Source organism: Haliotis rubra, unplaced genomic scaffold (assembly GCF_003918875.1).
Source record: "Haliotis rubra isolate DU_JTF1 unplaced genomic scaffold, ASM391887v1 Scf80, whole genome shotgun sequence".
NCBI lineage: Eukaryota > Metazoa > Mollusca > Gastropoda > Lepetellida > Haliotidae > Haliotis > Haliotis rubra.
In genome coordinates this window covers 2073986-2091420 of record NW_025767524.1, presented here as the reverse complement: position 1 = coordinate 2091420, position 17435 = coordinate 2073986, and the positions used below count along the sequence as shown (strand labels likewise).

Here is a 17435-nt window from a genome sequence, read left to right as displayed (position 1 = left end):
TGCTTATTATTTTCGCAAACACATGTCATCACTTTCATTCACTATTCTAGTCCAATGATTATGTATGTTATAATGGTTTTGAAAAACGAAAAGGTCTTCCACGACCGAAAACCGGATTCGTCTATGTCGTAAAACATAATTTACTCACAGATTCATTACTCTTTCGGGAACACTATTGTACATAGACAGTGGAGGGTAAAACGCCACCCTCCTTGTAAATGGAACGCCAGGAACCGCTTCTGGGTAATATATTTGGTGAAACCGGAGCGAAAATGGTTGTGAGATGCCGAATCTGGGATCAGCCAGTCCGAAAATAACTACTAGCTGGGCACGCATCACTGCATTGCGAATTGTTGTGCCCCAGATTACTGTACCACCCCATTCTCATTAAATGCATAATTTTATTGCGCGTTGTTATTATAGTGACACATATTGATGAGACTGGTGCCTCCCACACTTCTCATTTATCATGTAACCTTGCATCGCACAATAACGATGTACATATCACTGTCAACTTTACCTGGATCTAAGCCCAGTTTCTTTATTCCCCTCTGTATACACACACTACTTTTACCTTAATGTTGTCAGTAGGTATGACGGTTCAGTATTTGACAAGGTCCGCCATGTTGGGGATCGCTCTAATTTTACGGGAACGATTTATTTATGGTGGATAGTCACCAGCAGATGTGACATAAAATCATTAAATTTTGCACTTCATTTTTACTGAACAGGTGCCTATCACTTGATACACAATTGCGGGCTGCCCACTACAGTTTTCGGGTAATAAGTGTGTGGTCGCATAGAATATATTACAAGGTATTTTTAATACACAGAACGAGTTTGCTATGTTTACAAGCCGCTGATTGAATAGGAATGACTATCATGCGGCTCGCCTTCTATTCGCGATTGTCCACTAAAGCGTCGTCTGCAGTCAATAGCCAAGCAGACGATAATGCACACGCTCTCGAGGGAAGCATTAGCAGACGACTTCCGGAAAAGTCCATAGAGATGTCTAAGCGCCAGTAGACTGTATCAAAGGTGTATATGACAGAGCATGTGGAACACACGACAGAGTACACGAAGAGTATACGTGCCGAGTGACTGGAAGTTTATACCATGAAGCTATTTCAACCCGGTTGAAAATTCTGTTTCTACCATACCTGAGATCGTTTGAAGACAATGTAAGTTTTATGAATAAGGTTGCATCGACCTTGGGGGATGTTAGTCTGTTGATAGAGATGTGTCATCTGGATATTTGAACAAAAGTCGGTATTCGTCATAATGAGATAAATGAACATTTGTTATTGAACCTTTCGGGTATTGTTCTCAGAGAACCGATGCCCTACTGTAGTTGACTGTAGAACACACCAAACCATTACATTATATCAAGGTATTGTGTTGGAAATACCTTCTGTAACAAAAGATGGGAGCCAACGGCTTTTGCTGTGAATGTGAATATTTCATGTGTCCACAATGACAACGTCTATTATATACATGCAAATGACCCTTTCCTTGGCGTCCGGTGGAATATATATCTACGAGACACAATAGGTCTTAGAACGTCAATGAGCTCTATTCCACAGGGAGTATTCAAATAAGACCGTCTTCCTTTGACATGATGATACAGCGCTCACAACTATCACGTTACAGTGTTGTGGTCTGGAACTCAGGTATGTGAGTACTGGGCAAGAAGGATACTGTGTGTTGTTGTAGATATATCTGATCTATGAAAGACACTGTGAGAAGTATTAAGGAGTGAAAACCACATTTGTTGCCAATAGTTCGTCCAGGATACCTAGCCATTGATCCCGAACAAGCGTGAGTGACGTTTACCTTAAGGTTTTAGTTACCGTCAACACATAATATCAACGCATTCGATTTTATTCTGGTACTGTTAAACGACGAGATTTAAAACAGTGCTAAAAAGTGACAAAGTAAGAGAAACAATCACTCTGGAGTTGGATCCGACGTAGTTGTGACGATGGAGCCTGGGACGAGACGTCTTGTCATCCTGGTTACAATAAACGTGTTTTACCTATGTATGGGAGGTGTCATCTTCTCCCACCTGGAGGCGGAACCAGAGAGGGCCAGAATGGGCAAGTTACAAAGTCATATTGAAGAATTCATGGGTATGTATGTTCACTTTGATTGTCCATTGTGTAATGTCTTAAAAGTATCCATCGACTGCTAACCACAAGTGCTGCTTAATGCTTAATCCAAAACAGAAGTTATGGTTTTGCAAATGATTAAAAATGGTGATGTAGTTGTGGTAGTTATGAGAATGATGTAAAGTGGAAAAACAGAATTCTTCCGTGACCTATGTCGGTCACATGTTTATATTATTCCAGCTTGCAGATATCAATAGATTACATACTAGATTAGTCGGTTAGTTATTGTGAATCTCGCACTCTTTAACGTGAAGACGATAATGATAACGGTATGGGCGAGTAAGTTTGGACAGACAGTCAACTGACAGAATGTTGTAACACCACCACTAACCATTAACTCCACACAATACGAATCTCTTTTTAAAAAACCCAAAACATCCTCGTGGAACTGCCCTCACCAGTTAAAGTCCTATCTTATTGTAGCAACTAGGGCATACACATTTGTATTGAGGTACCGGAATGGATGGCTTAGAATCATAGTTCTTACAAGCAGTAGCCTATGAAGACCAAACGGCAGGAATACTACTCCATGACAAAGATATATGAGAAATAGTAAGGCTATCAATGTCAACTGATTGATGCATGTACGTCTATATACACATATTACACTGCTGGCAAAAGAATAATACACTTGGAGTTGAGCTAAAACTATAAACGTCATCAAACCATCAGTCGCTGAAATACTCCAACTGAGATATCTTTATCAAGTTCATCGGCACTGAATAACAATTTCTGGTTTGTTTCAGTTTAGCCACCATCACATTGTGTTTACCTTTTTTATCCGACAGGTTACTGTTTAGTTTAGTTATCATATATAGATGACCAGATGGTCAAAGGCAACACAAGATCTATGGTTTGGTAGCATCATCCCCGTGACCAGCTTTGTCACCTTGGGCGTTCTTCCACATTAAATTAATGTGCACTGACGTTAATCACAACTGGCTTCCCATATACCACCAACTCACCTTTAAAACGCTATTAAAGAACAGTTGACAATACTCTGTTCACGCTGTAATCACGTTTATTGGTTATATGTTTACAGTGATCATTGGAGAGTTATTCTGGTACAAAGAGTGACAATTGGCATGGTATACCACACACGTGCATGTCATATATTTCAATGGAACTCCGAGTTATGATATAATCTATATTATTATGATAGGCAACAAGCGTTACAAACGATAAAATAAACGACGTTATTGACCATAGCAGCCCATAAAGCAGTTTCGTGAGTCTTGCCGCTGCCATGTGTTGCAACCAGCATGGGATCTGATGGCTGAAGGATCTGTCACACCATATACTGCACAGCTCATACCTAGAGGTTTTATATCTATTTTTATAGAATTACTTGAATTTCAGCGATACATGACAAACATCTGTTTCAGATTCGATTTTGACGGTTATGTGTCGTTTTTTATCATGTTGAGTATATGCTGTGTAAGCGATAACTGTGTCCCTTGCCTTTAAGGTGTTTTAGGGTATTTTTGAGTGCTTACATAGTATTCCCAGAAATTATTGAGAAGGTTGTTCCGGCAAATATCTAATACATGTATTTAAACTATAGACGTTTTACTTAAATGAATATGTTGAGATATGATTCTCTTACAGTCTTTTCAGTACTTTGTGAGACGTCCTTGTCCTGCAATACACGACTAAATGCGCTTAGGTACACTACCGATCAAAGTTTGTAGGAAATCGTGTGACAGCGTATCCCAATATTCGACCACTTCCTTCTTCATATCCTCAATATTTCTAAGTCCTTTTTGGTTTATTCTGTTCTTTATTAGTCCCCACACATTCTCAATATGGTGAAGATCTGGGTTGTAGCTGGGCCAGTCTAAAACTTGAACATTTTCATCCGACAACCACTGTTTTTGTGTAACCCGCAGTATGTTTTGGGTCGTTGTCATGCTGGAAAATCCAACTCGTAGTCCCCATGACTGTATTTGGGTGGGCAGAGCTAGGACTACTATATCATAACGCAGACTTACGTAGTCACAGGATGTCTCTTCCTGTTATGAGTGAGTGAGTGAGTTGGGTTTAACTCCGCCTTCAGCAATATTCCTACATCAATATGGAACACCAGAAATGGGTTTCACTTATAGTACCCGTGTGGTCGACCATGCATGACTAAACGCCGCGAATACCTGCGAAATTGTGAAGCAATATTCACAAAAATATTTTACTACCGATTCCATACACATACTTTCTGGTTCAGTGACTTCTAATTGCTACCTATCAAACCCATACATGTTTCTAGGTGAACCTGGATCCAGAGCTGGAGTGGTATATGAACACCCAAAAACATTCAGCAAGTGAACGACATGTTGGGCAAGCTTTTTTATGGTTTTATAGGTTTAAATTAACGAATAGAGTGACACACATTTTTTATGAGAAGAGATGCTTTTCAAAAGATAATGTTTCTTTAAATTCTTTGTAGCAGAAACCCTTTGAACTTTCTATTACAGAACCGTTCAGATTTTGCAGATATTGATCTCAGATACATTTCAAATTTTGCTATACAGTTCTCTTTGTGACTAGTGCGGTTTTAGGAAGTTCTCAATGTCTATTAACATCACTTCAGTCATGTGCTGATAGCATTCAATAAACAGATGGAAGTAACAAGTTTAACCATTCGAAAACAGCTTTTGTTAAATTTCCAGCAACAAAGTTATTGTTATTGTGAATACCTCAACAGGTTAGTTTGTGGTTGCTGTGAAAGAAAACCCAAATAATGCAAACTATTATCGTCTATCTTTAGACGTCATTTCTGTATATTTAAACATAATTATCCCAGTATTGTTAAGGGAGGTTCATGTAACAACTTTCTTTCTTACAGTAGACATAATGGGAAACAGTTTGACTGAACCGCCAAGGGACATTTATAATCGCTTGGTAGTATGTCGAGTGACTTGTTAGGGGCCAGTAAACATGGAATAAACCATTGTGTTTACTTATGATGATCGGACGTGATCGGGTGGTCAGGCTTGCTGACCTGGTTGTCAGCGTATCCCAATTGGGTAGATCGATGCTCATTCTGTTGTTCACTGGATTGTCTGGTCCAGACTCGATTATTTAGAGACCGCCGCCATATAGCTGGAATATTGCTGAGTGCGGTGTTAAACCACAAACAAAGCTCATGATCTGATCAAGGTTTGGTATGATGTTATGACGTTATATTCCTGATAACAGCATAAAACCCACTCACTAACTCATTTAATCACCTATCCACTCTCCGTCCCTCAATCACTCAGCCACTCACTCACTTAGGTGCAATTTCATAGTCTTCATCAAAGGGTACACTGAAAATTCGCCGTCAATATGACAATCAATATGCTGACTCACGGCGGCAGCGTCTGAAGCCAGTTCTCCCTACATTGTTTTGTCTTTTATTAAATGTTCAATACCACAGTCGTATTAATTTCTAAAGACGAAAATGTAGGCGATAACATGCGGTATATGTTGTAGTTACGTACAAACGGGGAATTCCGTAAAGAATATCTTACATAAAGAAGATGCATTATGAAGAATGCAGCATTATCAAAACGTTTTTCATTTACATCACTGAGCGCAAGTTTGTCTTTCCGAGCATAATGATTTAATTGTGTCTCCCTGTAAAACAAACATTTAGCTTAATAGACTGATGTTAGAATCGATTTCACTCAACAATAGTGCCTATGTAATACGGACCGTTGACTACTGCTTGCAGACTCACCACATACGATAAATTAAACATTTGAAACCGTTACATTAGAATCTTCAAGGGGACGATTGATTTTCAACACGTGACTTCTCAAGGATACCTTAGCTCACCTGATCTTTAGATAAGGTGAGCTAAAACCTTTTCCTTGCGACGTTTTGCGTGCTGACCTCCCCACCGTAACTTGCCAGTTGGCGTTGGTTGTGCTTTAGAGGAATGTTCATATTGATGTGTCGCGTTTACATATTTCTTTCACCGAATCGCATTTTCCTTTTCTGAAAGTGAAATATCATCCTGATTTGTTTTATAGGACTATTTAGCTGGAATATTTCCTATTTCATAACTCTGAGTTATGTTAACCGACAGTATCCAATATCACGACATGTAAGTAAGTACTTCAGAGGTTATTAATATCTGGAGTCAAGTATATCCTAAATTTCGGGATAAAATACCTTTATATATTAAATATTAGTGATGAGAAACTATAATATTTGTCCCAATAAAACAATTATGCAGTCTCGCTGTCATTTAATGTCCAAAAACATACTGATCCTATCAATTCACCCGCATAGTTGACATGTTTCCTCGTAATACAAAGTAAAGCAAGTATCCTCCATGCCATATTATACCGATAAATCCGTGGAACAGACTGATACCCGGTATTCCATGCTTATCGTAAAAACCAGCATATTAACATGTGGTGGTTACAGAATATTACGTAGCCGACAGTGTTTCAACTTTTCCCCCGTGAGGTTCAATGCCCAGACTATCAACCACTGGTTTGTCTGGTCCAGATTAACAGGTGCTCGTGATATACGCGGAATATTGAATACTGCGGCGTAAAGTAACATTCACTTCACGTATTGTATTATTTTTTTTAAGTATATTGAATAACATTGCCGAAATTAGGCTGCTCTATATATTGTTACACCGGGGCGGTGGGGCACGTAGCCTAGTCTATGGGGTAGCCTAGTGGTTAAAGCGTTGGCTCGTCACGCCGAAGGCCCGGGTTCGATTCCCCACATGGGCACAATGTGTTAAGCCCATTTCTGGTGTCCCCCGCCGTGATATTGCTGGAATATTGCTAAAAGCGGCGTAAAACTAAACTCACTCACTCACACTCAAATCTATTAAGGATATCTGCAGTGTTTCGGCCATACGCACACTACGTTTGTGATTTGTAAGTCACATTCAGAACTGTTTTCAAAATATTTTGTTATTTTGTTCGGGGAAATAATCCCAATAATACGAGTGTGTATGTACTTTTGTTCGTCACGGGGAACTAATTACGGAATAATGGAAGGCACACTATTCCAGCTAACAAAGAAAGGAGAACATTTGATTCCAGTTATCAAATCCGTGGGGGAAATTATCCCCGTTATCAAATTACATAGCACGGAATGTACCATTTATTTGACAATTGGTAACTACATATTCCTACTATCAAATAAGGGAGAACATTTTATTCCGGTAAACAAATAATGTAGAAATAGTTGTAATGGGGAATTTATAATTCCAGTTATTAAATAATTCGAGCAAATTACCTGACAACCATGAGTAACCATACGATTTTGACCGAAGTTTGAAAATGATATCATGTTACGAAGTAGTGAGTGAGTTTAATTTTCCGACGCACTCAGTAATATTCCAACTATATGGCAGCGGTATGTTAATGATCGAGTCTAGACCAGACAATCCAGTGATCAACAGCATGAGTATCGATCTACGAAGGTGGGATACAGTGACATGTGTCAACCAAGTCAGCGAGCCTGACCACCCGATCCCGTTAGTCGCCTCTTACGACAAGCATGGGTTACTAAAGACAGATTCTAACCCGGATCTTCACGGGTCTACGAAGTAGTACAGCCGTGTTACGACGTAAATTGTAATAAAACGCAAATTGTAATACTTGCAGCAAATTGTAATAAACTTGACGTAAATTGTAATAAAAACGTAAATTGTAATAAAATTGACGTAAATTGTAATACGCAAATTGCAATAAAATTGACGTAAATTGTAATAATTTTCGTTGCGGTAAAATGTAATAAATATTTACGTAAATTGTAATAACAGTTTTAATCACTCGTAAATACGCGTGTTACGACGTAAATTGTAGTAAAAACGTAAATTGTAATACTTGCAGCAAATTGTAATAACCCTTGACGTAATTGTAATAAAAACGTAAATTGTAATAAAAATTGACGTAAATTGTAATACGCAAATTGTAATAAAAATTGACGTAAATTGTAATAATTTTCGTTGCGGTAAAATGTAATAAATATTTACGTAAATTGTAATGACAGTTTCAATCGTTCGTAAATACGCGTGTGTTCGTTTTTCATTGCATTTCAAACATCATATAAGCTTGTGAGGGCGATAACTCAAGAAAGAAATGATGGATTTTGTTCAAATTTGGTACCAAGGTGTCGTGGCAAGATTCACAGACACCAGTTGAATTTAGTGACCTTGAGATAATTTGCAAGGTCACAGCAAAAATCTGAGGGTTTTTCCAATATAAAGATTGTTAGCGCGATAACTCAAGAAAGAATTGATAGATTTTGATCCAATTTTATATCAAGGTGTATTGGCGGGATTCCCCCTACACCAGTTGATTGGGGAACTTGTGCTCATTTTGAGTTTACAGCGAAAATTGTATTGTTTTGCACATTTCTAACTTTTTAGTGCGAAAACACAAGAAAGAAGTAATATACTCTGCTTAAAAGTATGTTAGGAAAATGTGCTGGGAGTATAGTCTAACGCCAGTCGAATTCAGTGATCTTCGGATAATGTTCAAGGTCACAGCGAGTATGCTTGCGATATCCCCCAAACTAATGGATGGAATCTGTTCGCTTTTTGTATCAAGGCATCCGATTACAGTTTCGGTAACGTTTAGATAATTTGCAGGGTCACGCAGAAGATTATTGCGATATTTAGATATTGACATGTGGCGGAAGTAATAGCTGTGTTTGTGACAAAGACCTTTACATTACGGATTTTCAAAATTTTGTTAGCTATTGGTTCCTATAATTTCATGTTAATTCTACCAGCTGTGAAATTATTTGTGACACGTCTTAAAACTACCAGAGATTATTTGTGTTTGTTTTGAATATTAAAGTTAATTGTTTTCCATTATGGAGTTATTTTCACTGTTGACGCAAGGAAATAGTTTACGAGCAACAGCCTTCAATATTTTAATGTTAATTACATTTTGAAGTTCTTCATGGCATATCCAAAAATAACAGGATATTGCTTGTTTACGCTTTGAAAAGTACGTTTATTCTTGGTTTAAACATTTTTATTCATGAAATTATGAATGGATTGGCCAACAAGCTCCGAGGAGCTTATTTGAAGGCCGCTCCCATAAACAAATACATGTATAAGTAAATGCAGATTTAGAAACAGATGACACATTGTTACAAGTCTTACCAGCAATCAAGATAAGGATAATGCATGAATATCGATTCGTTTGTTTAGCAGTCAAAATCAAAGTATTTATGAAACATCAAATCGATCAGATCTTATTATGTAATCATGAATAGATTTTGATAATTTGTGTAGATCATTGCTAGTGAGGGATGTACATCCCCATAGTACAGTGTTGATACTAAACCCCTTTAAATAGAAATATGATTTTTGTCTCAATTCCGTGTATTTATTGCATGTGAAGAAATAATGCACAGCATTTTCGACTGGATGACCACATGAGCACGAGGGGCTGTCGATGATGTGTCTATCAAACCAAACAGCATTCAAATCACTACAACGGAGCCTGAGACGAGAATGGATAATTTGGCATCTTCTTGGTCCATAGTTTAGGTCAAAGATAATAGTTTTGTTATTTGGTCTTAATATCGAGTTTTTGAATCGTGATAAAGTATCAATATTTTGAATTTCAGAACTTAGGGAATTCCATAGTTTTATTGTATCAGGTAGAAATGATCTGGCATATGTCATCGTTCTACATTTAACTGATCGCACTGATAAATTAGTTTTCTACTGAAGTGTATTGATTTTGTTTTGTTAGGATTGAATGAAACCTTCCATTCTTTGGCCCAATTTGAAATTCTTAATAAGTCATTATTTAAACAGTCTGCAGCAATGTCAGGATCATCAATTATAACATATAGAGACGTGTCGTCTCTGCAAAAAGTCTAATATTACTAGCAATATCATCTACAATATCATTAATATATATTATGAACATTAGGGGTCCTAAGACTGATCCTTGAGGGACGCCTGCTTATTATTATTATTATATGGATATTTATATAGCGCACATATCCACGCAACTAGTGCATGCTCAAGGCGCTGGTATTTTTTCCTCGATCATTGGGTGTCAATCTCAACGGCACATCGTATTATCAATCTCAACTCCTCCCTGGGGAGTATACAACTCTTGCTGCCACTAGGCGCACCGAGTTATTGTGGCTTTCTCATCCTAACGAGGTACCCATTCACAGCTGGGTTGACTGGGACACATAGTCACAGTACTTTGTCCAAGTTCACTGCACGTTGCTGTACCCGCAACTAGGTGTTTGCACGTATTCATGTGGCCACCATCTGGTCATATACCAACGGATTCGTGGGTTCTTTTAAGTGCACAGGGTTGTGTACTGTACACTAGGGGTTGTGACAACATTGAAAGAGTCTGCACACAAAGTTGAAACCAAGGTTTCTACACCCGTGGACATGTTATCCCGGCACCTCGAAGCTCGCTGGATCACTAGCCTGGCGCCTTAGCCAGCTCGCCCACCGCGCCCCTCATACTGGTCAAGGATTTGATGTGTGTCCATTAATTACAACTCGCTGGGTTCTACCATTCAAATAACCTTCAAACCACTTTAGTAGGTTACCTTGAATTCCATAGGATTTCAATTTATGCAGGATTCCTTTTTGCCAAACTTTATCAAACGCTCTGCTAACATCGCAAAATACCGCTCTTACTTCTTTTCCATCGTCTAGTGCTTTAGCTTTGGAATCATATAGATGGGTTAGCTGATTAGTTGTCGAGTCGCCGGGAGTAAAAACCAGATTGGAGATTTGACAGAAGGTTATTATCTCTCAGAAAATTATATACATATCTAAAGATACACTTTTCAAATACTTTAGCAATACAACTTGTTAATGCTACCGCTCTATAATAAGAACAATCGTATATATTACCTGTTTTATGGATAGGGATTACGTACGCTTCTGTCCAGAAGGTGGGGAACTTAGACAGTTCTAATGACAAATTAAACAATTTAGTTAGGATCGGGGCTAGTGGGTTGGCACTCGTTTTTAATACTTTGTTTCCGATTTTATCAGGGCCTGTTGCTTTAGTAGTATCTACAGATAGCAATATATTCTTAACTCCCCCAATCTCCAATATTATATCTGTCAAAGTACTATCACAACGCTCATCAGGAGGAGGGGGGTCGTCATCGGGGTCTATAACTTCAGATTAATTGGTGAAATAGATATTCATAATTTCTGTAATATCGTTTAAATCATCGTATAAAACATCATCATCAATTATTGCATGACAAATAATTCTTGCCGATGTATTTTGCCAATAATTCTTAACTAGTTTCCACCAACTTTTTGTTCCAGTTGATTCACCTATTGCGATATCAATTTTGCTTGTGTGCTGCTTGTTAGCTTTACGTACAGACGATATTACCTTATTTCTAACAGGTCTGAATTTTTGCCATTCTAGCGGACGGTTAGTTCTCCTAGCGATTTTGTGTTGCCTATTACGTTTTCTAATAAGTGAGCATATTTCATTATTCATCCATAACGGGTCTCTTGGCCTAATCGGCACGGTTTTGTTTGGTATGTTCGCGTCGCAAACGTTGAGTAAATCGTCGGTTAGTTGGGATGCTATCAGATCGATTTTTCAGTTTCCGTTAGCTTATTACCAGTAGCAGTTATGTCTTGTTTCGTGCGTTCCATATTCGCTCGAGAGTAATCATAGATTTTCCGCTTGTAGCACACTTCTTTCTGTATATCTGATTCGATGTTAACATACACCGGACAATGGTCACTACATATCGGATCTAGCACTCCCGAATTCCGTACTTTATCCAAACATGTGACAAATATCAAATCAATCAATGTACGAGAATGAGAAGTGATCCGCGTGGGTTCAGATATTAGTTGCTTGAGTCAATATGCAGCTTTTAAGTAATAAGTTTTTTGTTTATTTTCGCTCAATAGATCTAACTTAAAATCTCCTACAATGATAGTATACATATTTAAATCCACGGCATTTGCAATGCTGTTGTCAATAAGATCCCAATATACTTCACTTCTGTCTGCTCTATAGAATGTACCTATTAGATATGTTTGTTTCTTACATTTAAGTTTTATCCATATTGCCTCGAGCCCAGTTATATCCAATTCATCTATTTGCATTGCACACATATTATCTTTAACATACACCGCAACCCCGCCGCCTCGGCTTTCTCTATCTTTACGAAATGGCGCATGAAAACCCGGAATATTAATTTCTTTGCTATCTATCGCCGAATGTAACCATGTTTCGGTCAGACATATTACATCATAGGTGCCCAACTCAATTTCTAATATATCTACTTTTTCTCTCAAACTTCTAACATTCAGATGAATTATTTTCAGGTCAGTATGAATAAGAGGTCCCGGGTGGGGATGTATATCGAAAATTTGGGTAATGTTTGTGTCGCTCTTCTTGATGCACATGAGGCTGAACCGTAATGGATCGCCACAATAGTTCCGGTTAGAAATGCAGTCTATTTTACCTCGTCATTTATGACGTCCGAGACGGCTAGGTTAACACGGCTAGGTTAACATGACACGTATCGTAAACATACCTACACAATCACTTATATTAAAAATGTCGTCTTATATTAAACGGCCTTGGCCTACCTCTCAACACTTTGTTATTTATCATGTGAGCTAGGTTATGTAACTCGAAAACATCAGACATACAATTTGTGCAATGTTTGTGTCGCTTTTCTTGAGGCTCATGAGGCTGAACCGTAATGGATCGCCAAAATAGTTCTGCTTAGAAATGCAGTCTTTTTATCTCTAATGTTCAGCAATTAACGAAGTTGAGGTCACCACGCCTCACCAGTGGGACACGCAACAAACTTCGTCCTTGGCCCAAAGTAATAACAGGGCCTATCGTGTAGAATCTCTCAGCAGCAGTAAAAGTGTTAGCCACAAAATCAGTATGACACCTTCCACCCTCCAGAAAATCTTGTCTCATTGGAACTAGCCACAGAATGTCCAGGGCCCACTTGCACAGAGCAATCTTAGTTACAATCAATCTTAGGCCCCTACAATCAACTTTACAATCACCATACAATTGCCCTAATCCACTTGCACAAAGCCGATCTTAGCGCGATTGTAAGACCGCATGGATTTAAGATCGCGATCAAAGCTAAGATCGCACTCTTCAACGGTGGAGGTGCGAATTTCTTAAACTCGACTCCTGTCTACAGTTGTCTGCAAGTGCGCATAGCATACTGCGCAAATAGAGAGTGATACTGGTCCCAGCACACAATACATACCTCCCTCAATCGCACCTTGCAGAATTTTCATGAAAAAAGTCCCAGAAATCTTAGAAGGAACCGATTACGTGGACGATAGCATATATTTTTCTACATTCTAACTGTCTTGATTTATGAACTGAGAATGTGATATTGCAACAACAGAAATACCTACCCATGTTTTATGAAAATACTGAAATACGAAAAATACATGAATAAATTTGGATCTAGATTTAGTGACTTAATTATGGAACTTAAAATAACAAATATAAACAGTATTTCCTTATGATATAACACCTAAATGTATGATTTGCCAATGGTTGTCAATGAGACGTTGTTTAATACGCAGCTGTTGGGGGGAGGGTAAAATCCTAAATATAACCTAGAATAAAATACAATAAAACAATGGCTACAGAAGTGTTGTAAAGAATGCTTGGCAGGGAAATACGTGCATTAAATAATATTTCAAGAGAGTAGTTATTAAATACGTATTCACAGTATATTAATTATTTAACCCTATTGCGTTGATTAATATTTTTCTTAAAGTGAAATTCTTTTGAAACAGAAAATTTTAATACCCCATCATGTGTATATCCCTATTTGATGACTACTTGTATATATTTAAATTCCATAATCAAATTTAGAATGTCAGGTTACTGACAACATACAATGTGAGTGAGTGTGAGTGAGTTTAGTTTTACGCCGCACTCAGCAATATTCCAGCTATATGGCGGCGGCGGTTTGTAAATAATCGAGTCTGGACCAGACAATCCAGTAATCAACAGCATGAGCATCGATCTGCGCAATTGGGAACCGATGACATGTGTCAACCAAGTCAGCGAGCCTGACCACCCAATCCCTTTAGTCGCATCTTAGTACAAGCATAGTCGCCTTTTGCGGCAAGCATGGGTTGCTGAAGACATATTCTACCCCGGGATGAGGACGTGGGTGACAAGTATCCAGATTGAGATTAACCGTATAAAGTGCATGAGAATGGTGCAAACTGTAAATTTACTGTACATAAACAAACAAAGGGGCAGGGTTCAAAGCGCGAGCTTGAACATGAACCATGGAAAGTTATACATTTTTTATATACATAGTGTAACTGAAATATTACTATATTACGGTCAAAGAGAGCAGATATGTATTTCATTTTGATGAACATTTTTTGAATATGTAGCTGATATAACAATAAGTGTGGTTAAGTCTTCAGGGGAAACAGCAAAGTGCGACAATGGCGAGTGACTTCATGCAACAACCATTCTCTCTCAACTCTGATCGATATTGTCCTCCGAAGACTGACTGACTGAGTTTAGTTTTACGCCGCTTTTAGCAATATTCCAGTAATATCACGGCGGGGGACACCAGAAATGGGCTTCACACATTGTGCCCATGTGGGGAATCGAACCCGGGTCTTAGGCGTGACGAGCCAACGCTTTAACCACTAGGCTACCCCACCGCCCCTGTCTTCCGATGAGGGTACTTAAGAACACATCGTTCAATGTTTGTTGATCATTGCCAGAATGTTAATCGTAGAATGTTTGTAGTTTTAATTTATGGCTAAATTGCTCAAAATTCACCAACAGCTGAGGACATGATATAAATCCAGCTAGGGACCATGCACGTAGCAAAAGTAACGTAAGCCCCCATGGTCCCTAGGATGGTGATCTACCTTCAGTTGGTGGCGATCTATAGCCAATTTTAGATTGTTATTTTGAAACGATTTAGCATTTCACACTGAACTCAATATACCATTTTGTTTCCTGAAGTTTGTGATGCATTTTAACTTGCAGATTTTACGTTTTTTGGGAGTACCAAGCCAAGATACAAAGTCACACAAAATGGGGATCGTGAGGCTGCAACATAGCAAAACCAATTTGCTTGAGGCTGATGATAATATATGTAGAAAAATAAAACATAAAAACAGCTGCATTTGTATCATATTCTAGGTGAGGCTGACTAGTTTTTGAACGTCCCTCGTAGATATACCCGTTAGAACACCCACCCACCCCTCCGACTCTACATGCATGTAAGTGTGTTAGATTTACCCGTTAGAAACCCACCCCACCCCACCCCCACTGTATATGTATACATATCAAAACCTCAACAGATATTTGCGAAAAGACATGATACAGCGGACAGTTAGTGATTTTATATCGATTATATATCAGGACGAATATCATTTTCGTCATTTAGCTAAGATTTGTCAATTCTTTCTTGGGTTATCGCGCTAACAATCTTTATATTGGCAAAACCCTCAGAACTTTGCTGTGACCTTGCAAATTATCTCAAGGTCACTCCATTTCACTTGTGTCGGTGAATCTCGCCAATATACCTTGGTACCAAATTTGAACAAAATCCATCATTTCTTTCTTGAGTTATTGCCCTAACAAGCTTATTTAATGTATGAAATGCAACGAAAAACAAAGGTGTCCTCCCATTTGTGAGAACTCCCAGTTGTGAGACACATTAATTAATGGTTCAGTGCACATAGGTGGTGTTTCCACATCCCTACAATGAAAGTGGGATCAGCCCAGTTGTTGAAGAGTACCCACAGGAGTCACTGATGTGTAGATTAATGAAATAGATTATCAAAGATTCTATTTACACAGAAGAAATAGACTATTATGAAGTTTGAAAGTCATTTTGGTTTAAACATATTTTATTATAATTTATGAAAATGAATTGGGATTGGTGAGCAAGCATTACTGCTTATGTTAACACCGCTCCCATGCAACATAAAATACAAAATGAAATGGAGGATGTGACGTCATCGATATTGACTATTGCATAAATATATTTTTAAGTATACATCAAATAAAACTATTCTCTAAGTAGTCATAATTAGAGAGTTACAGTTGTGTGTGTCTAACAAGCTACTGTAGGAATATAAATCAATCATGAGAAGGTTGTTGAATTAATTTAAGTATTTCCCTGAGAAAATTTGAAGCGTTGTGTCTTGATGATATAATCGTGGACAGATTCAACTATTTTCTGGTTTACACAAGGAGTAAATTCTTTGTTTCCGTTCAAAATGGTATCCAGGTTATAACGGGTAGTGCCGGGTAAAACGAATTTGGCATAAGCGGCAGTTCGACTGTAAACTTGTATTTCAGAGTTATTTCTTAAACTATATCTTGTAGTTTCGGAGAAGGATGTAAATCTGAGTAGGTAAATTAATTTCTCTTTCAAATGATCACGAAGTTACCTTCACAAAGTGTATGTTAATCAATTTATCTTATAAAGTTTCATTAAGACTTCCACAAGATTCAGTTACATCGCAAATCAGTAATTAGCTAGGGTTAATCCATTCTATCAGACAGGGGAGTATGGTGTGTTTTCTTCGTTAATTACCTACTCCACTGTCTCATAACTGGGAGTCTCACAATTGGGAGTTCTCACAAATGGGAGTAGACCAAAAACAAACACACGCGTATTTACGAGTGATTAAAACTGTTATTACAATTTACGTAAATATTTATTACATTTTACCGCAACGAAAATTATTACAATTTACGTCAATGTTTATTACAATTTGCGTATTACAATTTACGTCAATTTTTATTACAATTTACGTTTTTATTACAATTTACGTCAAGTTTATTACAATTTGCTGCAAGTATTACAATTTGCGTTTTTATTACAATTTACGTCGTAACATGCCGTGTTAACCATGAAGCACCCGTGGGAACTTCATGCTAGCTTCCACATTCGCCCTTGCGAAAGTATCCCGTTATCTGGGTATGACTTGCGAAACCATTGCACATTCACCGTTAGGCCACACTGAATTAATTGTTTGATTGTCATCCATGTCTGCCTTACTTATCATTGCATTGTCCACTACAGTCCACAGACGAAGAACAACCGTTACGCGTGTTCACTGTCTATTTCATGCTTGCTGAAAATACGCAATTCAAGTTTACAAAACACACATGCGTTATGTGTGTTATAGTGCAAATATTTCACACAAAAATATAATAACTATGATATTTGAAATTTATATGAATTCACAAAAGTACCTATGTTGTGATTTTCCGTACACAAACGAGAGTAACT

General features: G+C 37.9%; 1 protein-coding gene across 1 annotated transcript in view; it reads left to right on the top strand.

Annotated features, from left to right (window-relative positions):
- Nucleotides 1–822: 822 nt before the first annotated feature.
- Nucleotides 823–17435, top strand: part of LOC124261596 (potassium channel subfamily K member 16-like) — a 52825-nt gene continuing 36212 nt past the window's right edge. The window contains exon 1 of the mRNA XM_046695925.1: nt 823–2129. Within this exon, the coding sequence (XP_046551881.1) occupies nt 1982–2129 (148 nt within the window). The 5' untranslated portion in view covers nt 823–1981. The remainder of the gene's footprint in view (nt 2130–17435) is intronic.